Source organism: Oncorhynchus kisutch, linkage group LG23, assembly GCF_002021735.2.
Source record: "Oncorhynchus kisutch isolate 150728-3 linkage group LG23, Okis_V2, whole genome shotgun sequence".
Taxonomy (NCBI): Eukaryota; Metazoa; Chordata; class Actinopteri; order Salmoniformes; family Salmonidae; genus Oncorhynchus; species Oncorhynchus kisutch.
Window position 1 is genome coordinate 6316633 of NC_034196.2, and position 22674 is coordinate 6339306.

Sequence of the window (22674 nt, forward strand, 5' to 3'; positions counted from 1 at the left end):
GGGATTCACCTTATTATTATACCTTTATTTCAACAAGGAACAAGACCAAGGTCTCATTTACAGCTGGGCCCTGCATGTACATGTTTACACATACAGTTTAGGTAAAATGATTTTAAAAATAAACAAGACAAACAAAACCATCACAGATAGTGATCTGTGATCTATAGTTTCTAAATAATGCTACTGAGAAATTGCTGTATTTTCTCTCATTAGGAATTTGTGTTTTCTAAAAATATATTTTCTAAGATATATGTGGGTCTTTCTATAAATAATGGGTCCAAAGTGTGACTTTGGGATGGACCAACATTTCAAAATGGTTAATATATGCCAATTGGCCCATAAACCAAAATGCAGGGTTCGTACAGACATTGGAAAGTCAAATTCATGGACTTTTAATTACTTTTTCAAGCACAATCATCATTTTCAAGGATGTACATTTTATATTGTATTGTTTTTATAGCCTATAGAACAAAAACTCTCCCCAAAAAGTATGCAAAAAGTGTCGGAAGTCTACATCTGTCACAAAAACTGATTAGAAATGAAAATATTGGATATTTACATTTGAGAGTTTATAATCATTTCGGCTACAATAATTTCAAAGACTTTTCAAAAACCAAATTGAGGAAATGCCTGATTTTCAAGGTATTCCAGTAGGCCTATTTGATTTTCTGAGTGACTTGTTGTTACATTCTAATGTTGTGCTGACCAAAATGAATTTGCACAGTATTTCAAGTGATTTCTTTAGATAATTGAACAGAAAAAATGAATTGAAGAAACTATCCCTGATCAAATTGGTAGTCCACCCAGTGGGTGTGTTTTCTGGGTTTGAATAAAATCTTTTAAGTGCTCACAAGGGAGCCACACCCGCAAATCTCATTTCGCACGTGCGTAGGGTCTAAGTCTGAATCGGCCCCATTGTGAATATGCCCATTAGGCTACTATGTAATTTATTATAAGTATCAAGTTAAGGTGACTCTTCTGGTTAGAAACATTCCATTTTCCAATCACATATATTATTTGGAATTTATGTGCCCATGAAAGCTGTTTTCACGCCATAACATAAGGAGACATGAAATGGTACGTAGTTAATCAGTTTTACCTAATTTCTACCAGCATGTTAAATGTGCAACCAGAGGGCAAAAGTCTCTAGACCACCTTTACTCCACACACAGAGACGTGTACAAAGCTCTCCCTCACCCTCCATTTGGCAAATCTGACCAGAATTATATCCTCCTGATTCCTGCTTACAAGTAAAAATGTAAGCAGGATGCATAAATAAAGATGTTGTCAGATGATGCATATGCTAAGCTACAGGACTGTTTTGCTAGCACAGACTGGAATATGTTCCGGGATTCTTCCGATGGCATTGAGGTGTACACCACATCAGTCACTGGCTTCATCATTAAGTGCATTGATGACATCGTCCCCACAGTTGACCGTACATACAGCTTTCTCCGCCTCCAGTTCTTCTTTGGGGCGGCGATATTCTCCAGGCTGTGTCCAGGGTCCTTTTCCGTCCAATATCTCCTCCCACGTCCAGAAGTCCTGTGATCGCTGCTCCTCACGATAAACAGGGGGAGTTGGCTCAGGTTTGAACCCTGACTCTGCCGCACTCTCCCTGAGCCCCCCCCCCCCCCAATACATTTTTGGGGCTGACTCTCGGGCTTCCTTCTGCGCCGCCGTGCTTTTCTCTTCAACTCCATTCTCCTATAGCCCTCCTCGCACTGCTCCAGCGAATCCCAGGCGGGCTCCGGCACTCTCTCTGGGTCGACCGCCCACCTGTCTATTTCCTCCCAAGTAGTATAGTCCATACTCCTGCTGTCCATAACGTCCTCCCATGTCCATTCCTCTTTTCGCTGCTGTTGCTGTCGCTGCCTGTCACCACGCTGCTTGGTCCAGTTGTGGTGGGTGATTCTGTTACGGCTTTCTTCCGTTGAAGGAGAGTCGGACCAAAATGCAGCGTGGTTAATACAATACATCTTTAATGAAGATGACACACGAAAATACAAAACAACAAACGGAACGTAAAAACCTAATACAGCCTATCTGATGACAACTAACACAGAGACAGGAACAATCACCCACGAAACACTCAAAGAATATGGCTGCCTAAATATGGTTCCCAATCAGAGACAACGAGAATCACCTGCCTCTGATTGAGAACCGCCTCAGGCAACCATAGACTTTGCTAGAACACCCCACTAAGCCACAATCCCAAAACCTACGAAAAACCCCCATACATAAACACAACACAAAATAGACCCATGTCACACCCTGGCCTGACCAAATAAATATAGAAAACACAAAATACTAAGACCAGGGCGTGACAGAACCCCCCCCTGAAGCCTGAAATGTGGCAAAAGGTCGCAAAGTTCAAGGTTGGCCGAATACTTTCGCAAGGCACTGTACATACCCCCACCAGAAGCCATGGATTATAGGCAACATCCGCACTGAGCTAAAGGGTAGAGCTGCCGCTTTCAAGGAGCGGGACTCTAACCCGGAAATCCCGCTATGCCCTCCAATGAACCATCAAACAGGCAAAGCATCAATATAGGACTAGGATTGAATCGTACTACACCGGCTCTGACGCTCGTCGGATGTTGCAGGGCTTGCAAACCATTACAGATTACAAAGGGAAGCACAGTTGCGAGCTGCCCGGTGACACGACCCTACCATACAAGCTAGATTACTTCTATGCTCGCTTCGAGGCTTGCAACACTGAAGCATGCATGAGAGCATCAGCTGTTCTGGATGATTGTGTTATCACACTCTCCTTAGCCGATGTGAGTAAGACCTTTAAACAGGTCAACATTCACAAGGCCGCATGGCCAGACGGATTACCAGGACATGTGCTCCGAGCATGCGCTGACCAACTAGCAGGTGTCTTCACTGACATTTTCAACCTGTCCCTGACTGATTCTGTAATACCAACACGTTTCAAGCAGACCACCCAACCCGACTACCGACGTCTGTAGCCATGAAGTGCGTTGAAAGGCTGGTCATGGCTCACATCAACACCATTATCTTAGAAACCCTAGACCCACTCCGATTTGAATACCGCCCCAACAGATCCACAGATGATGGAATCTCTATTGTACTCCACACTGCCCTTTCCCACATGGACAAAAGGAACACCGATGTGAGAATGCTATTCATTGACTACAGCTCAGCATTCACAATACAGGAAATGGAGGACTGAGCATGCCCCCATTCTCATCGACGGGGCTGTTGTAGAGCAGATTGAGAGCTTCAAGTTCCTTGGTGTCCACATCACCAACAAACTAACATGGTCCAAGCGCACCAAGAAAGTTGTGAAGAGGACACGACAAAGCCTATTCCCCCTCAGAAAACTGAAAAGATTTGGCATGGGCCTCAGATCCTCAAAAAGTTATACAGCTGCACCATCGAGAGCATCCTGGCTGGTTGCATCACTGCCTGGTATGGCAAGTGCTCGGCCTCCGAACGCAAGGCACTACAGAGGAGAGTGCATATGGCCCAGTGCATCACTTGGGCCAAGCTTCCTGCCATCCAGGACCTCTATACCAGGCGGTGTCAGAGGAAGGCCCTAAAAATTGTCAAAGACTCCAGCCACCCTAGTCATAGACTGTTCTCTCTACTACCACACGGCAAGCGGTACCGGAGTGCCAAGTCTAGGTCCAAAAGCCTTCTTAACAGCTTCTACCCCCAAGCCATAAGACTCTTGAACAGCTGGTTACCCACACTATTGGCATTGACCACCCCCCTTTTACGCTGCCGCTACTGTATGCATAGTCACTTTAACTCTACCTACATGTACATTTACCTCGACTAACCTATGCCCCCGCACATTGACTCTGTACCGGTACGCCCTGTATATAGCCTCGCTACTGTTATTTTACTGCTGCTCTTTACACGTATTTTTCTTAAAACTGCATTGTTGGTTAAGGGATTGTTAGTAAAGCATTTCACTGTTAGGTCTGTTGTATTTGGCACATGTGACAAATACAATTTGATTTGATTTAAAACGTATTATAACTAACAACACCTGCCATAAATGAAAGGAAAGAAAAGTTGTTTTATGTCAAGCGATGTTGGACACCACGAGAAAGGGTTTTAGACAGTTTTTAAATCAACTTGTGAATTGTATTGAATGTAGCTATGTTCCCCTGTTATATCTTCATGGAATGACATTTTAAAAATTGGCTGATTATTATCAATTTATCAACAGCAAATAAGTTGCCCACCGCAGGAAATCCTCAATGGTACCCTAGTTTATAGAAATACCCATGTGTAGTGCGTACCTCAATCAGCATCATGTGTGTTAGTGACAGTGTTTGTGTGTTAGATCTCCTCTGTAACGCTGTCTCTGTCTGTCTTTCTTTAGTGAGATGTGAGGAGGATGTTGTTGCTAGTCTGATTCATGCTGTTGCTTCTCTCTCACACCCCCTCCTCCCCTCTCTGTCTTCACCCCCTCCTCCCCTGTCTCGCTCCCTCATTCTCTTCATTCCCTCATTCTCTTCACCCCCTCCTCCCCTGTCTCGCTCCCTCTCTCATCCCTCTCTCTCCCTCTTCACCCCCTCAGCCTGTTTGCACTGCTGTCCAAGAAGCACAACAAGATTTTGGAGCAGGCTACCCAGTCTCTACGGGGCCTGCGGCGGGCAGACTACGTGAGTACCGTTCCCCTACTTCCCTGGTCCCCTGGACCTCCAGCCACGTCAACTGCAATCAGCCACACACACCACAGCCTCCTCTGTCTGCAGGGAGGGAGCAGGCCTGGGGCTGGGGGGGGCCTGATGCCTGACAACACACAGGAACAAAGACACAGGTGACATCAATGCAGATGCAAACCCAGTAAGAGACAGAGGCCATACGCAAACCTAGACACCCAGACGCACAGACCCAGAAGTGGCTGGAGGTGTGTGCGTGTCAGTGATTAGGCTCCTCCCACACACAGGCAGAAGGGAAGCACCCTTCACCCCCACTCTCTTTTGTTTGGATGTCTCCTTAATGGCCCTTTTTCCTTCCAAAACACACACACACACACACACACATATATACACCCATATACTTGATAATACCATTGCTATGTCTAGAGTCGTTGATGCTGAATTAACTTCTGGCCAATGATATCACTTCACCCAAACATTACCCTCCCTCGTCACATTGTGTTTTGAATACGTCTTTATCAATTATATCATGTTTGCTATATGTCTGTGTGAATTATATCATGGAAGGTCTCCTCCAAGCTCCAACAATAAGCTGGTCGGGGTCATTTTCATTAGGGCACACCATAGCAAAACATAGTAAGTAAAATGTTTTGCAACAGAAAACAAAAACAAGACATTTCTTATTGGACCAGTTCAGGTAGTACCGCCCCCTGTTTATGTTTGGTGTCTAATAAATATGACCCTGGTCTCAATGGAAGAAGTTGTGACTAGATTCCAACCAGGTCTCAGGGATCTTGTTCTGTGTTCGTATCTCATGTCCAGTCTAGACCTCAAAGTTTTGTTCTGTTACTAAGTAATGTTGTTAAGAGGTTTTTATTTAGTCGCTAGGAAGAAGGAAATCCTGCAGTTTAAACATAAAGGTGGTTATCATAACATCCAGTCAACAACCTACAATTGCTTAATTTGTTTGCGCTTCTCAATCAGTAAGCTTCTCAATCAGTCACTACAAACGTCATAACACGTTGGATGCAAACACACAAATACACACACCTTCATATTTGGCACACACATTTAAAAACTTTTTTTTAGATTTTCCTTGTGAAACAAATACATTGGAAATTACTCACCAAAGCTCCTAATAATAACAACTATTTGTACTGCAATAAATACACATTATGCATATATACAACAAGCAGCTATGAAAATGTGACGCTGATATGCACACAGCGGTGTTGTTGTCTGTAGAGCCAGGCAGGCTGTGTGAGTCGTGTTGTGGTGTAGTCTGCTGTGTTGCAGGGGGGAGGATGGGAGATGAGGGGGGACTAGGCAGGACAAAGGCAGAGTGACAGGCCCCACTTTGCCTTCAGGCCTCGTGACTGATCTGCCGTGACGCAGAGCCACAAGCTCAGACACGATTTACAGAGGGTAGAGGGGGGAGAAGAGAAAGGCTGACGGGGAGTGAAGGGGTGAGATGGGTGAGGAGGGAGCAGGCCTTGGTCTCATGGGAGAGGGTAGAAATGGGTAGGGTAGAGGCTAAGAGGGAAGGCTGAGGAGGGAGCTAGCTGTGGGAGGGATGAGGTGGCACGTGGCAGTAATTAAAGTTGACTCCAGAGCGTGCGTGCCGGGTGAGAAGGGGCGAAAGCGAGGGTGATGGGGGGGGTTGACTTTACTTCTTCCCCTACAATCGCCCCTAGTCCTTCGTTCCACTCCAGCCACCACCACCCCCCTCATTCACTGCTCTCTCACTCCATCTCACCCTTATTTTCTCTCCCACCCCATTTATCACTCTCCCCAGTCCTCTGTCACTGTAATTATCTAGGACACACCATCTCTCTTTCTCTCCTTCTCTCTCTTTGTTAGTAGTAGATGGTGTTGTGATAGGAGGCCTCGGAGATAGTGGATCTACCTTTGGCCTTTTACTGGTGATGTGAGACTGGCTAGGCCACTGTTCTCCTCTTTCCATCTCTTGCTTTCCTGCCTCCCAGTCTGCAGCCTTCACCATCCCCTTCTCCCCCCCGCCCCCTCTCCTGGGTGACTGGTTGCAGTGACTTTCTCCCTCCCTCAAGGTCCAAGGGGTTCTTCACCCCCCCCCCCCCCTCATTGCCAAAGCAAGTGAAATCGATAATTAACTCAAGTGAAATGAACAATCAAAAATATACAGTTAACATTACACTCACAAAAGTTTCATATGATGTCAATATACATTGTTGTAATGATGTGCAAATAGTTAAAATTACAAAAAGGAAATAAATAAACATAAATATAGGTAACTGTTCTTCACTGGTTGCCCTTTTCTTGTGGCAACAGGTCACAAATCTCGCTGGTGTGATTGATAAACAAACGTACAGTCAATAACACAATAGAAAATGTGTATACAGTGTGTGCAAATTAAGTAAGGAGGTAAGGCAATAAATAGGCCATAGTGGCAAAGTAATTACAATTTAGAAATTAACACTGGAGTGATAGATGTGCAGATAAGGATGTGCAAGAAGAAATAGTGCTGTGCAAAAGAGCAGAAAAAAAATATATATGGGGATGAGGTTGGATGGGCTATTTACAGATGCGCTGTGTACAGCTACACCGATCGGTAAGCTGCTCTGACAGCCGATGCTTGAAGTTAGTGAGGGAGATATAAGTCTCCAACTTCAGCAATTTTTTTTTGCAATTCGTTCCAGTCATTGGCAGCAGAGAACTGGAAGGAAAAGCAGCCAAAGGAGGTGTTGGCTTTGGGGATGACCAGTGAAATATACCTGCTGGAGCGCGTGCTACGGGTGGGTGTTGCTATGGTGACCAGTGAGCTAAGGCGGAGCTTTACCTAGCAAAGACTTATAGATGACCTGGAGCCAGTGGGTTTGGCGGCAAATATGTAACGAGGACCAGCCAACAAGAGCATACAGGTCGCAATGGTGGGTAGTATATGGGGCTATGGTGACAAAACGCATAGCACTGTGATAGACTGCATCCAATTTGCTGAGTAGAGTGTTGGAGGCTATCTTGTAAATGACATCAACGAACTCAAGGATCGGCAGGATAGTCAGTTTCACGGGGGTATGTTTGGCAGCATGAGTGAAGGAGGCTTTGTTGCGAAATAGGAAGCCAATTCTAGATTTAATTTTGGATTGGAAATGCTTAATATGAGTCTGGAAGGAGAGTTTACAGTCTAGCCAGACACCTAGGTATTTATAGTTGTCCACATATTCTAAGTCAGAACCGTCCAGAGTAGTGATGCTAGGCGCGAGGGCGGGTGCGGGTGCGGGCAGCTCTCGGTTGAAGAGCATGCATTTAGTGTTACTAGCGTTTTATGAGCAGTGTCGTCTGCATAGAGGTGGATCAAAGAATCACCCGGAGCAAGATGGATATCATTGATATATACAGAGAAAATGCTTAATATGAGTCTGGAAGGAGAGTTTACAGTCTAGCCAGACACCTAGGTATTTATAGTTGTCCACATATTCTAAGTCAGAACCGTCCAGAGTAGTGATGCTAGGCGCGAGGGCGGGTGCGGGTGCGGGCAGCTCTCGGTTGAAGAGCATGCATTTAGTGTTACTAGCGTTTTATGAGCAGTGTCGTCTGCATAGAGGTGGATCAAAGAATCACCCGGAGCATGATGGATATCATTGATATATACAGAGAAAATAGTCGGTACGAGAATTTAACCCTGTGGCACCCCCCATAGACTGCCAGAGGTCCGGACAACAGGCCCTCCGATTTGACACACTGAACTCTATCTGAGAAGTAGTTAGTGAACCAGGCGAGGCAGTCATTAGAGAAACCAAGGCTGTTGAGTCTGCAGATACGAATACAATGATTGACAGAATCGAGAGCCTTGGCAAAGTCGATGAAGACGGCTGCACAGTACTGTTTTTATGATATCTTTTAGGACCTTGAACGTGGCTAAGGTGCACCCGTGACCAGCTCGGAGACCGGATTGCATAGCAGAGAAGGTACGGTGGGATTCGAGATGGTCGGTGATCTGTTTGTTCACTTGGCTTTCGAAGACTTTAGAAAGGCAGGGCAGGATGGATATATCTGTAACAGTTTGGGTCTAGAGTGTCACCTCCTTTGAAGAGGGCGATGACCGCGGCCGTTTTCCAATCTTTAGGAATCTCAGACGATACGAAAGAGAGGTTGAACAGACTAGTAATAGAGGTTGCGGCAATGGCGGCGGATAATATTAGGAAGAGAGGGTCCAGATAGTCTAGCACAGCTTATTTGTAGGGATCCAGATTCTGCAATTTGAAATTCTCGATTATCGTGGATTTATCGGTGGTGACACTGTTTCCTAGCCTCAGTGCAGTGGGCAGCTGAGATGAGGTGCTCTTATTCTCCATGGACTTTAGTGTCCCAAAACTTTTTGGAATTAGTGCTGCATGATGCAAATTTCTGTTTTAAAAAGCTAGTCTTTGCTTTCCTCACTGACTGTGTGTATTGGTTCCTGACTTCCCTGAAAAGTTGCATATCACAGGGACTATTCGAAGCTAGTGCAGTGTGCCACAGGATGTTTTTGTGCTGGTCAAGGGCAGTCAGGTCTGGAGTGAACCAAGGGCTATATATGTTCTTAGTTCTACAATTTTTGAAAGGGGCATGCTTATTTAAGATGATGAGGAAGGTACTTTTGAAGAACAACCAGGCATCCTCTACTGACGGGATGGGGTCAATATCCTTCCAGGATACCCGGGCCAGGTCGATTTGAAAGGCCTGCTCACAGAAGTGTTTTATGGAGCGTTTGACAGTGATGAGAGGTGGTCATTTGACCTCGGTCCCATAACGGACGCAGGAAATGAGGCAGTGATCGCTGAGATCCTGGTTGAAAACAGCAGAGGTGTATTTAGAGGGAAAGTTGATCAGGATCATATCTAAGATATCCACATATCCATGTTTACGGATTTGGGGTTGTACCTGGTAGGTTCCTTGATAATTTGTGTGAGATTGAGGGCATCTAGCTTAGATTGTAGGACGGCCGGGGTGTTACGCATATCCCAGTTTAGGTCACTTAACAGTACGAACTCTGAGGATAGATGGGGGGCGATCAATTCACATATAGTGTCCAGGGCACAGGTAGGAAAATAAGAATTTGTTCTTAACTGACTTTCCTAGTGAAATAAAGGTTTTAAAAAATTATAATAAATAAATAAAAAGGAGCTGAGGGGGTCTATAACAAGCGGCAACAGTGAGAGACTTATTTCTGGAGAGATGGGTTTTTAAAAGCAGAAGCTCAAACTGTTTGGACACAGACCTGGATAGTAGGACAGAACTCTGCAGGCTATCTCTACAGTAGATTGCATCTCCGTCGCCTTTAGCAGTTCTATCTTGACGGAAAATGTTGTAATTGGGGATGGAAATGTCCGAATTTTTGGTGGTCTTCCTAAGCCAGGATTCAGACAGCTAGGACAACAGGGTTGGCGGAGTGTGCTAAAGCAGTGAATTAAGCAAACCTAGGGAGGAGGCTTCTGATGTTAACATGCATGAACCCAAGGCTTTTCCGGTTACAGAAGTCAGCAAATGAGAGCGCCTAGGGACACAAACGGCCTGGGTTAACCTCTACATGCCTGGGGCTCTGTGGGGTGTGTTTGTGTTTATGAACAGAGCCCAAAGGACCAGATTGTTTAGGGGGCTTTTCTCCAGGTTCATTTTTCTGTAGGTGATGGCTTTATTATGGAAGGTTTGGGAATCGCTTCCTTCGGTCTAATTCTGCTCTGCATGCGTTATTTGGTCTTTTAAATTGAGGATATTTTTAGCAGAATTCTGCATGCAGTCTCAATTTGGTGTTTGTTCCATTTAGTAAATTCTTGTTTGGTGAGCGGACCCAGACCTCACAACCATAAAGGGCAATGGGTTCTATAACTGATTCAAGTATTTTTTGCCAGATCATAATTGGTATGTCAAATTTTATGTTCCTTTTGATGGCATAGAAGGCCGTTCTTACCTTGTCTCTCAGATTGTTCACAGCTTTGTGGAAGTTACCTGTGGTGCTGAGGTATGTATAGTTTTTATGTGTGCTCTAGGGCAAGGATGTCTAGATGGATTTTGTATTTGTGGTCCTGGCAACTGGACCTTTTTTGGAACACCATTATTTTTGTCTTCCTGAGATTTACTGTCAGGGCCCAGGTCTGACAGAATCTGTACAGAAGATCTAGGTGCTGCTGTAGGCCCTCCTTGGTTGGGCACAGATGCACCAGATCATCAGCAAACAGTCAACATTTGACTTCAGATTCTAGTAGGGTGAGGCCGGGTGCTACAGACTGTTCTAGTGCCCTCGCCAATTCATTGATATATATATATACACACACACATACACATACAGTGGGGCAAAAAAGTATTTAGTCAGCCACCAATTGTGCAAGTTCTCCCACTTAAAAAGATTCGAGAGGCCTGTAATTTTCATCATAGGTACACTTCAACTATGACAGACGACATGAGAAAGAAAATCACATTGTAGGATTTTTTATGAATTTATTTGCAAATTATGGTGGAAAATAGGTATTTGGTCAATAACAAAAGTTTATCTCAATATTTTGTTATATACCCTTTGTTGGCAATGACAGAGGTCAAACGTTTTCTGTAAGTCTTCACAAGTTTTTCACACAATGTTTCTGGTATTTTGGCCCATTCCTCCATGCAGATCTCCTCTAGAGCAGTGATGTTTTGGGGCTGTTGCTGGGCAACACGGACTTTCAACTCCCTCCAAAGATTTTCTATGGGGTTGAGATCTGGAGACTGGCTAGGCCACTCCAGGACCTTGAAATGCTTCTTACGAAGCCACTCCTTCGTTGCCCGGGCGGTGTGTTTGGGATCATTGTCATGCTGAAAGACCCAGCCACGTTTCATCTTCATTGCCCTTGCTGATGGAAGGAGGTTTTCACTCAAAATCTCACGATACATGGCCCCATTCATTCTTTCCTTTACACGGATCAGTCATCCTGGTCCCTTTGCAGAAGAACAGCCCCAAAGCATGATGTTTCCACCCCCATGCTTCACAGTGGGTATGGTGTTCTTTGGATGCAACTCAGCATTCTTTGTCCTCCAAACACGACGAGTTGAGTTTTTACCAAAAAGTAATATTTTGGTTTCATCTGACCATATGACATTCTCCCAATCTTCTTCTGGATCATCCAAATGCTCTCTAGCAAACTTCAGACGGGCCTGGACTTGTACAGGCTTAAGCAGGGGGACATGTCTGGCACTGCAGGATTTGGGTCCCAGGTGGCGTAGTGTGTTACTGATGGTAGGCTTTTTTACTTTGGTCCCAGCTCTCTGCACTAGGTCCCCCCGTGTGTCCCCCCGATTTTTGCTCACCGTTCTTGTGATAATTTTTGAAAAAACGGGGTGAAATCTTGCGTGGAGCCCCAGATCGAGGGAGATTATCAGTGGTCTTGTATGTCTTCCATTTCCTAATAATTGCTCCCACAGTTGATTTCTTTAAACCAAGCTGCTTACCTATTGCAGATTCAGTCTTCCCAGCCTGGTGCAGGTCTACAATTTTGTTTCTGGTGTCCTTTGACAGCTCTTTGGTCTTGGCCATAGTGGAGTTTGGAGTGTGACTGTTGGAGGTTGTGGACAGGTGTCTTTTATACTGATAACAAGTTCAAACAGGTGCCATTAATACAGGTAACGATTGGAGGACAGAGGAGCCTCTTAAAGAAGAAGTTACAGGTCTGTGAGAGCCAGAAATCTTGCTTGTTTGTAGGTGACCAAATACTTATTTTACACCATAATTTGCAAATAAATTCATAAAAAATCCTACAAAGTGATTTTCTGGATTTTTTTTTTCATTTTGTCTGTCATAGTTGAAGTGTACCTATGATAAAAATTACAGGCCTCTCTCATCTTTTTAAGTGGGAGAACTTGCACAATTGGTGGCTGACTAAATACTTTTTTGCCCCACTGTATATATATACTTGCACAATTGGTGGCTGACTAAATACTTTTTTGCCCCTATATATATATATATATATATATATATGCAAGTGTGTGTATATATATATATATATATATATATATATATATATAATGTTGAAGAGGGTGGGGCTTAAGCTGCATCCCTGTCTCACCCCACGACCCTGTGGAAAGAAGTGTTTTTTTGCCCATTTTAACCGCAAAACTTGTTGTTTGTGTACATTTATTTTATAATGTCGAATGGTTTCCCCCAACACCACTTCCCATCAATTTGTATTGCAGACTCTCATGCCAAATTGAGTCTAAAGCTTTTTTGAAATCAACAAAGTACGAGAAGACTTTGCCCTGGTTTTGGTTTGTTTTTTTGTCAATTAGGGTGTGCAGGGTGAATACATGATCTATCGTACGGTAATTTGGTAAGAAGCCAATTTGACATTTGCCCAGTACATGGTTTTCATTGAGGGAATGTACGAGTCTGCTGTTAATGATAATGCAGAGGATTTTCCCAAGGTTGCTGTTGATGCATATCCCACGGTAGTTATTGGGGTCAAATTTGTCTCCACTTTTGTCAATTGGGGTGATCAGTCCTTGGTTCCAAATATTGGGGAATATGCCAGAGCTAAGGATAATGTTTAAGTATAGCGAATTGGAATTTGTGGTCTGTATATTTTATCATTTCTTTGAGGATACCAATGAAATGATAAAATGCCTTAATTTTGCTGGAACCCAGGAAGAGTAGCTGCTTCCTTGGCAGCAGCTAATGGGGATCCATAATAAATACAAACACCACAGGCCTTTTTGGCTTGGAGGGTTTGAATTTTGTCCTGTAGTTCATTCAATGTAATTGAAGAATCCAGCGTGTTCTGGTAGTCTTTAATAGTTGATTCTAAGATTTGTATTTGATCATGTATATGTTTTTGCTGGCTGTTCTTTGTTATAGGGCCAAAAATATTGGGGAAGTGGTTTACCCATACATCTAAATTTTTGCATAGATAACTCTTTGTGTTGCATGTTTTGTGTTTTCCAATTTTCCCAGAAGTGGTTGGAGTCTATGGACTCTTCAATTACATTGAGCTGATTTCTGACGTGCTGTTCCTTTTTTTCGTAGTGTATTTCTGTATTGCTTTAGTGATTCACAATAGTAAGGCATAGGCTCAGGTGTCTTTTTTTTTGGTTGGATAGGTTTTTCAATTTCTTTCTTAGGTTTTTGCATTCTTCATCAAACCATTTGTCATTGTTGTTCATTTTCTTCAGTTTTCTGTTTGCCGTTTTTTTATTTGATAGGGAAGCTCAGAGGTCAAATGTACTGTTTAGGTTTTCTACTGCCAAGTTTACACCTTCACTATTACAGTGGAATGTTTTGTCCAGGAAGTTGTCTAAAATTAATAGAATTTGTTGTTGCCTAATTTATTTTTTGGTACTACTTTCCTTCCATCCATAGCATTACTTAATATTATTCAGTTCCTTTGGCTTTGATGCCTCATGATTGAGTATTGCTCTGTTCAAGTAGATTGTGATTTTGCTGTGATCTGATAGGGGTGTCAGTGGGCTGACTGTGAATGCTCTGAGAGACTGGGTTGAAGTTAGTAATAAAGGAATCTACAATACTACTGCCAATAGATGAGTTATAGGTGTACAAATCAATAGGGGTCCCCTCAAAGCCTACCATTGACTATGTACATGCCCAGCATGCGACAGAGCTGCAGGAGTTTGTTGGTTATGTAGTCGTGGTTGTGACTAGGGGGGGGGGGGATATATGGGGGAGGGAATGCTGTCACCTCCAGGTCGGTGTTTCTCCCCCTGCGTGCTGAGTGTGTCAGGTTCTTGTCCAGTTCTGGAATTTAGGTGGCCACGGACTAGTACATGTCCCTGGGCCTGGAAATTATTGATTTCTCCCTCAGGATGGAGAAGCTGTCTTCATTAAAGTATGGAGATTCTAGTGGGGGGGGTATAAGTAGCACACAGGAGGATGTTTTTCTCTGATGAGTCTTTCCTTTTGGATTTCTAGCCAAAAGTAAAACATTTCCTGTTTTGATTCATTTAATAGCGTGAGTTAGGTCTGCTCTATACCAAATGATCATACTCCCTGAGTCCCTTCCCTGTTTCACACCTGGTAGTTCGGTGGATGGGCCTACCAGCTCTCTGTAGCCTAGAGGTAACCAGCTCTCTCTTTTCCTCCCTCCTTCTCCACAGCTTCCCTCTTCCCTTCCCCATGTGCTTAGAGCTGTGGATGTTCTCATTAGGCTAGACTGCAGCTCAGGGCACTGAGCTCCATATGACACCTAGATATATTCTAATCCATGTGAGCTCGATGGACCACTCTGATGAAATCCTTCTCTGCCTTCTGGCCCATATTCATATTCAGTCCCACAGTCCCATTGTGAATGACAGTGGGCTTGGCTGGCCATGAACATGTTATTCTTATCATGGGCTATAGGGACATTGGTCTATATGGCAGCTTTCTGGCCACTGGCCACAGGCAGCAGACCTGATTGAGTCACTGATCTGCTAAGGAGGGGTAGAGTATCTAGCCCTGTCCCCATCCCTGTTCCTGTTCAGTAGTATCTGCTCGGTGTCAATGCCAAGTGAGGCGGGACAAAACATATTTAACTAGCCACATACTCCTTCCCTCTGTAGTCTCCCTCATCGTTCTCTCTTTTCTCTCTCCTTCTCTCCCTCCTCTTTCTTTCCTCTCTGGTCTGTTTAGCAGAAGAGTGGATGTAAAGGCAGTAATATAAAGCAGCTGGCCCTGACAGTATTCCGTTCCCCGCTGCTCGAGGGGAGGAGGAACGGGGGACTAGAGAGAGTGAACTGCGAGAGAGACCGAAGGGGTGTAGAAAAAGAGAGGAGGGGAGTAGGGAGAGAGAGAGTTTGTGACTGACTGGCATCTGGAAACAATGTAATTTGGCATGGTGGCCAGGCTATGGAGAGAGAGCGAGGGAGAGGGAGCTAATGTTTGTTTAATGTAGGATTGTCCTTAAAGCAGGAGGATATTAAAAAGAGAGGATGAGAGACCTCAAACACTGTCAGCTCAGTGGGGGCGTTTCCCCCTAATACCTGTGTGTTCCAAATGGCACCCTGTTCCCTTTCTAGTACACTACTTTTGACCAAAAAGTGGCAGATGTAAATTAAAATGTAGTGCACTTTATAGAGAATAGGGTGCCTTTTGGGACTCAACTTTGTCTTTGCATCTCCTCACCACCACCAAATCCCCCTCCTCCTGTTCATCAACCCTTGTTCCTTACCTCCCACGCACACAGAATTCTCTCTCTCTCTCTCTCTCTCCCTCTCTCTCTCGGTCTCTCTCGGTCTCTCTTTCTCGTTCTCTCCCGCTCTCCCCCCCTCGCTCTCCCCCCCACCCTCGCTCCCCTCTCTCCCCCGCTCTCACTTTCTCTCGCTCCCTCGCTTTCCCTCGCTCTACCTCGCTCTCTCTCACTCGTTCCCTCTCTCTCTCTCCCTTGCTCTCACTCTCTCAAGCTCTCAAATTCAAATTCAGATTGCTTTATTGGATGAAATATAATTTGTAGATATTGCCAAAGCAGTGTAGTGGTACAGCATTTCAGTAAATACAGTACAATGCAATGAGGATATTGAAATACAGTTCATTTCAGTAGTAATTATAGTACATATAATCATGTATACAGGTACAACACTACTGCTGTTGTATTGTGTCATCTTTGGTCGATACATTTAATTAAAGAAAATAAGATGATAAAAAGAACGAAGGAATGGCTAATAAATTAATTTACATGAAGAACATGTAAATGGATGATGGTTACACTATGTATTAGTTGTAAGTTATATACAATGTATTAATGGTCATGGGATGTCCCTCCAGCTATAGAAATCATATACATATCTGGAAGTAATATTAGCAGTTTGTCCCTCACCCAGAATAATTCCCATCTTTATGTCATTAGTAAATGCACAGAAGTTGGGAATTGATTGACATATTATCTTGAAAAAATATGATATTATTTGGGAGTATTTCTCACAGTATCTCTCTGTCTCTCTCTCTGTCTCTGTGTGTTTGTGAAGCTGGGTCTGGTTAGTGTCAGGTCTGTAGAGGGTTAGGCCCTGGCCCCTGGGGACAGGCCAAGGGCAGCTCCAGCCCCTATCCCCTGTAAACCCCCTCAGCAGAGGTCATGTGTCTGTTTACTAATGAACATTTCAAAGTGACTGCTGTTAAGCACGCACACACTCACTCTCTCTCTTTCTCTCCCTCATTCTCTGCAGCTATCCGCCCACCCCTGCCCATCCCCCATCTTACTCTACCACTCAATCCCTCGCCTCGTCCTTTCGTGATGAGCTCAACTGAACGTTAGGGCCCGGGCTAAGTAGGACCCAGTAGCAGGAATGATTTGTTGATGAAGGATGATGTGTTCTGTTTTTGTTTTCCCTCTTAAGGATAGTTGAAATAAATTAAAGAAAGAAATAGTGGTTTGGACTCATCTCTGTGAGGAGATCAAAGCACCACACAGATACATCCTAAACCCTACATACTGTATAGATAACCTCTTTAACATGGCATACCAGACCTCCGTGTGTCTCTGTTTACATCTGTGGGCTCACTGAATCTGCTCTGTTTAATTGTCTGTATATATACTCACTGATTCAGCCTGGAGCACTATTCCCTCTGTGGGTTAGTCCTGCTAGCTAGAATATTGCATCACATATACTGTAGCTGTTGTGCTGCTTGGCTGAATCCATACTGCAGCGGTATCATTTATTTGTTTGTTTTCAAACACTAAACTAGTACCTAGGAATACTACAACACTATGATGACACACCACAATATGCACAGGTGACCCTGCTAGTGCGAGGAGATTCATTTCATCCCTTCCGCTCCTGCTGCTTTACCTCCACACCCCTCCGTCATTAGATTACACTGTCACCCTGCTTATGGCAGGCAAACCTTCCGACAGACTGCTGCAAAGACTGAGAGAGGATGAGTCAGAGGCTGCCCACTTGTCTGTCTGTCTGTCTGCCTGCCGGTCCATCTGCCTCTCTCCCTTTCTGTCTGTCTGTTCTGCATGCCTGTCCGTCTGCCTCTCTCCCTGTCTGTTCTTTCTGTCTGTCTGTCTGTTCTGCCTGTCTGTCTTCCCGTCTCCCTCCCTTACTGTCTGCAGCCAGCATCTATCTTCAGTAGGGCCGCCCCAGCCAGCCGGCTCTCGGGCATAATACTATACAAGTATTTTATGTACTGTGGTCTTTACACTGCTGGCTTCGATAGAGAGGGGGGTAGGGGGGAGTAGCTCAGACTGAGGCTGAGGTTACAGTCAGCAGGTGGAAGCAGCCAGTTAGTCACTAATCCACTAATGACCAGCCAGTCATGGGGGCTGGATTAGCACGAAGCTACCACTGCCAGGGAGCCAGGGCACAAGGCAGACCAGACCAGCCAACCTCTCAGTTCCAGCCAGCATTCCTATTGGCCTCTAGCTAACTGTCAGGGCAGACAGGCAGGTCAGACTCCCAACCCAAGCCAACTTTACGCAGAAGCCCACTAGGCTGAGCTATCGCTAGGTTAGCTTACGGATGTTGGTGAAATAATAAATGCCACCCAAAGCAATTTACAGTACAGTAAACACTTAGAGTACATTGAGTACAGTATGGTCCCATATGTGGCCCCAGCGGAAATCAATTGCAAAGTGCAAAGTGCCATGCTTCTACCAACTGAGCTACACACGATCACAAAATGACTTCAGATATGGGTGTCTGATGAAAGAAAGTAAGGCACGAGGGGTGGATGGGAGTTTGGCTGGTAGTGTTGTACTTCTATAATGCACTATAGGGGCCCCTCTAACAGCATGGGTTTCAGCAAACAACAAGTGCTACTTATCTGACTTCTGAACTTGAGTCTCTTAGCATGCATGCACACACACTCTCTCGCTCTCCCACTTACATGGATTCAGACACACACACTCTCTCACCCCTAGACACACTACTCGTCTCGAGCCTTTAATGAAGTCAAAGCCGAAATGTTAGCGGACAAATGAAAGCTCCTGTAATTACATGGGCTGAGCCCTAATTGAGCCTCCATAATACTCAGAGTACTGAGACTACTGCTCTATACAGTTCAGTTCAATTCAGTTAACGCCCTGTATTCTGTCTGTCTGTCGCTGTTTGTCGTGTCAGACAGACCGATATCATTGACCATTTGAAGAGATTTGGAGAGGTTTGTGCTGTGTTTGTAAGTGCAGTGTAGATATTTCCACAGAAACAGTTCTAAGCTTTTACCTTTCATCTAAAAAGGGGTTGGTGGTTGGAATAAGACTTGCCGACCTAGACACTTTCTGCAGAAGGCCCTCCTCTTCTTGTGTGGAAGCCAGTTTGTGATTAAGTGAGGGGCTTCGATAAAACTGCTGACCCTCCCTGTCTGCTAAAACTGCGTCTCTCTATCTCTGTCTCTCTCACCCTCTCCTCTCCTCCTCCACTGTTGCTGATTACTTCCTTTGCGTACAGGAAGTGTGTTTGTTTACCTTGGGAATAACAAGGTTTCTATTTCAGAAAAGGGGGAGGAACATTCTGTAGACCTCCTCGCTGTCCGTCCACACACACACACACACCGCCCGTCCCCCTCCCCTTTAATCTGGTCCAGTTCATATGGCCATAACAGTAAGGGGGAGACGAAGAGCAGGGGAAGAGGGGAGGGATGGCCCTGTACAGTGTGGTGTAATTGTGATTATGGAATGCCTCCCTCTATGTGCCATAATGCAGGTCAGAGAATTACCCATTACAGCCTCCCAAAAGAATCTTGTTGTTTCAACGCCAGCTCTTTTCTGTCTGTGTGTTTCACTCTCGTTCTCTCTCCCCCTAGGGCTGTGGTGCACCATTGGTTGCTGGTGTTGTTTTTATTGTTTCACTGCGGTAGGTGGTTCTGACCGGTTTGGATTTTGCATACTCCCCTACCAAACCTCCCGAGTTGAGCCGAACATACACGCATGCACAGACACACACACAAACTACCTCCCGTGTGGAGCGGGACAGCCAATACATTAAGCTGCTTGTTTATTCATGCCAGCTCTCCTGCTTTAGGAGAAAATCCTGCAGATGTTCATGTCTCTTCACTAAGCCTGCAGCCTCATAGAGAGCATTGTTAAGAGCAGAACACGCACACGCAGTAGGACACACTCACACAATGGAATAGTCACCACCATTGATAATTCAACACATTTAAATGTTCTCAGCGCTTCATCTGCATGACTTGGGGAAGTATTTCTCCTTCTATTGACAGTAAATAGTGCACATAGCTGTAAAAATTGGAATTCATCATACTAACAGACAGTTATTCTACTTGGTCATTTTTTTTCTTCCTTTTGTGGTCTGTCTGGTCTCTTAACCTCCCTCACAGATCTGTGTGCTGTCTGCCTTTTGCCTTGTTGTGTTGCTACTCTACTCCCACTCAGATAGCAGATATGACCTGACACACACACACACACACATATGCTTTCTCCTGGCCGTCACACCTCACCACTGACCCATTAACCTCTGACCTATTCAATATAGCCAGGCCCGGAGGCTCTCCGTAACCACGGTAACCAACGCTTGCCCCTGGTGACATATCAGAAGGCAGGCTGTATTGGCGTTGTTGTTATTAATAACTGATGATCAGCCCTGTTCTGTAAATGAGTAGGTAGTGGCAGACACAGAACACACACACAGAACAAATATATACACACACACACACAAAGAACACAGCAGGACGTAGACACTCAGACAGAACAGACAGTCCCCGAGGCCTCCCCTGACCCAGTGTCATGCTGAATGCTAAAACCAGTCTTAACACACACACGCACGCTCAGCCCTACCCTCCAGGTTTAAGGATCAGCAGTACACAGATTAACAGTTATCTCCCAAGTGTACACACTCTCTCATCTACAACACACACACGGTCTATGTCTGCGGTTATGCAAATAGCCAAACAAATCAAATCAAATGTATTTATATAGCCCTTCGTACATCAGCTGATATCTCAAAGTGCTGTACAGAAACCCAGCCTAAAACCCCAAACAGCAAGCAATGCAGGTGTAGAAGCACGGTGGCTAGGAAAAACTCCCTAGAAAGGCCAAAACCTAGGAAGAAACCTAGAGAGGAACCAGGCTATGTGGGGTGGCCAGTCCTCTTCTGGCTGTGCCGGATGGAGATTATAACAGAACATGGCCAAGATGTTCAAATGTTCATAAATGACCAGCATGGTCCAATAATAATAAGGCAGAACAGTTGAAACTGGAGCAGCAGCACGGCCAGGTGGACTGGGGACATCAAGGAGTCATCATGTCAGGTAGTCCTGAGGCATGGTCCTAGGGCTCAGGTCCTCCGAGAGAGAGAAAGAAGGAGAGAAAGGGAGAATTAGAGAGAGCACACTTAAATTCACACAGGACACGAATAGGACAGGAGAAGTACTCCAGATATAACAAACTGACCCTGACACATAAACTACTGCAGCATAAATACTGGAGGCTGAGACAGGAGGGGTCAGGAGACACTGTGGCCCCATCCGAGGACACCCCCGGACAGGGCCAAACAGGAAGGATATAACCCCACCCACTTTGCCAAAGCACACCACTAGAGGGATATCTTCAACCACCAACTTACCATCCTGAGACAAGGCTGAGTATAGTCCACAAAGATCTCCGCCACGGCACAACTCAAGGGGGGGCGCCTACCCAGACAGGATGACCACATCAGTGACTCAACCCACTCAGGTGACGCACCCCTCCCAGGGACGGTATGAGAGAGCCCCAGTAAGCCAGTGACTCAGCCCCTGTAATAGGGTTAGAGGCAGAGAATCCCAGTGGAAAGAGGGGAACCGGCCAGGCAGAGACAGCAAGGGCGGTTCGTTGCTCCAGAACCTTTCCGTTCACCTTCCCACTCCTGGGCCAGACTACACTCAATCATATGACCTACTGAAGAGATGAGTCTTCAGTAAAGACTTAAAAGGTTGAGACCGAGTTTGCGTCTCTGACATGGGTAGGCAGACCATTCCATAAAAATGGAGCTCTATAGGAGAAAGCCCTGCCTCCAGCTGTTTGCTTAGAAATTCTAGGGACAATTAGGAGGCCTGCGTCTTGTGACCGTAGCGTACGTGTAGGTATGTACGGCAGGACCAAATCAGAGAGATAGGTAGGAGCAAGCCCATGTAATGCTTTGTAGGTTAGCAGTAAAACCTTGAAATCATCCCTTTCTTTGACAGGAAGCCAGTGTAGGGAGGCTAGCACTGGAGTAATATGATCAAATTATTTTGTTCTAGTCAGGATTCTAGCAGCCGTATTTAGCACTAACTGAAGTTTATTTAGTGCTTTATCCGGGTAGCCGGAAAGTAGAGCATTGCAGTAGTCTAACCTAGAAGTGACAAAAGCATGGATTAATTTTTCTGCATCATTTTTGGACAGAAAGTTACAGATTTTTGCAATGTTACGTAGATGAAAAAAAGCTGTCCTTGAAATGGTCTTGATTGTTCTTCAAAAGAGAGATCAGGGTCCAGAGTAATGCCGAGGTCCTTCACAGTTTTATTTGAGACGACTGTACAACCATTAAGATTAATTGTCAGATTCAACAGAAGATCTCTTTGTTTCTTGGGACCTAGAACAAGCATCTCTGTTTTGTCCGAGTTTAAAAGTAGAAAGTTTGCAGCCATCCACTTCCTTATGTCTGAAACACATGCTTCTAGCGAGGGCAATTTTGAGGCTTCACCATGTTTCATTGAAATGTACAGCTGTGTGTCATCCGCATAGCAGTGAAAGATAATATTATGTTTTCGAATGACATCCCCAAGAGGTAAAATATATAGTGAAAACAATAGTGGTCCTAAAACAGAACCTTGAGGAACACCAAAATATATAGTTGATTTGTCAGAGGACAAACCATTCATAGAGACAAACTGATATCTTTCCGACAGATAAGATCTCAACCAGGCCAGATCTTGTCCGTGTAGACCAATTTGGGTTTCCAATCTCTCCAAAAGAATGTGGTGATCGATGGTATCAAAAGCTGCACTAAGATCTAGGAGCACGAGGACAGATGCAGAGCCTCGGTCTGATGCCATTAAAAGGTAATTTACCACCTTCACAAGTGCAGTCTCAGTGCTATGATGGGGTCTAAAACCAGACTGAAGCATTTCATATACATTGTT

The 22674-nt window shown here is 44.8% G+C and overlaps 1 protein-coding gene across 3 annotated transcripts in view; it reads left to right on the top strand.

Annotated features, from left to right (window-relative positions):
- LOC109877855 (dymeclin-like) overlaps positions 1 to 22674 on the top strand; it is a 145785-nt gene that overhangs the window by 87980 nt on the left and 35131 nt on the right. For all 3 annotated transcript variants that reach the window (XM_020470085.2, XM_020470088.2, XM_031802783.1), the window contains one exon: positions 4562 to 4646. In XM_020470085.2, the coding sequence (XP_020325674.1) occupies positions 4562 to 4646 (85 nt within the window). The remainder of the gene's footprint in view (positions 1 to 4561; positions 4647 to 22674) is intronic.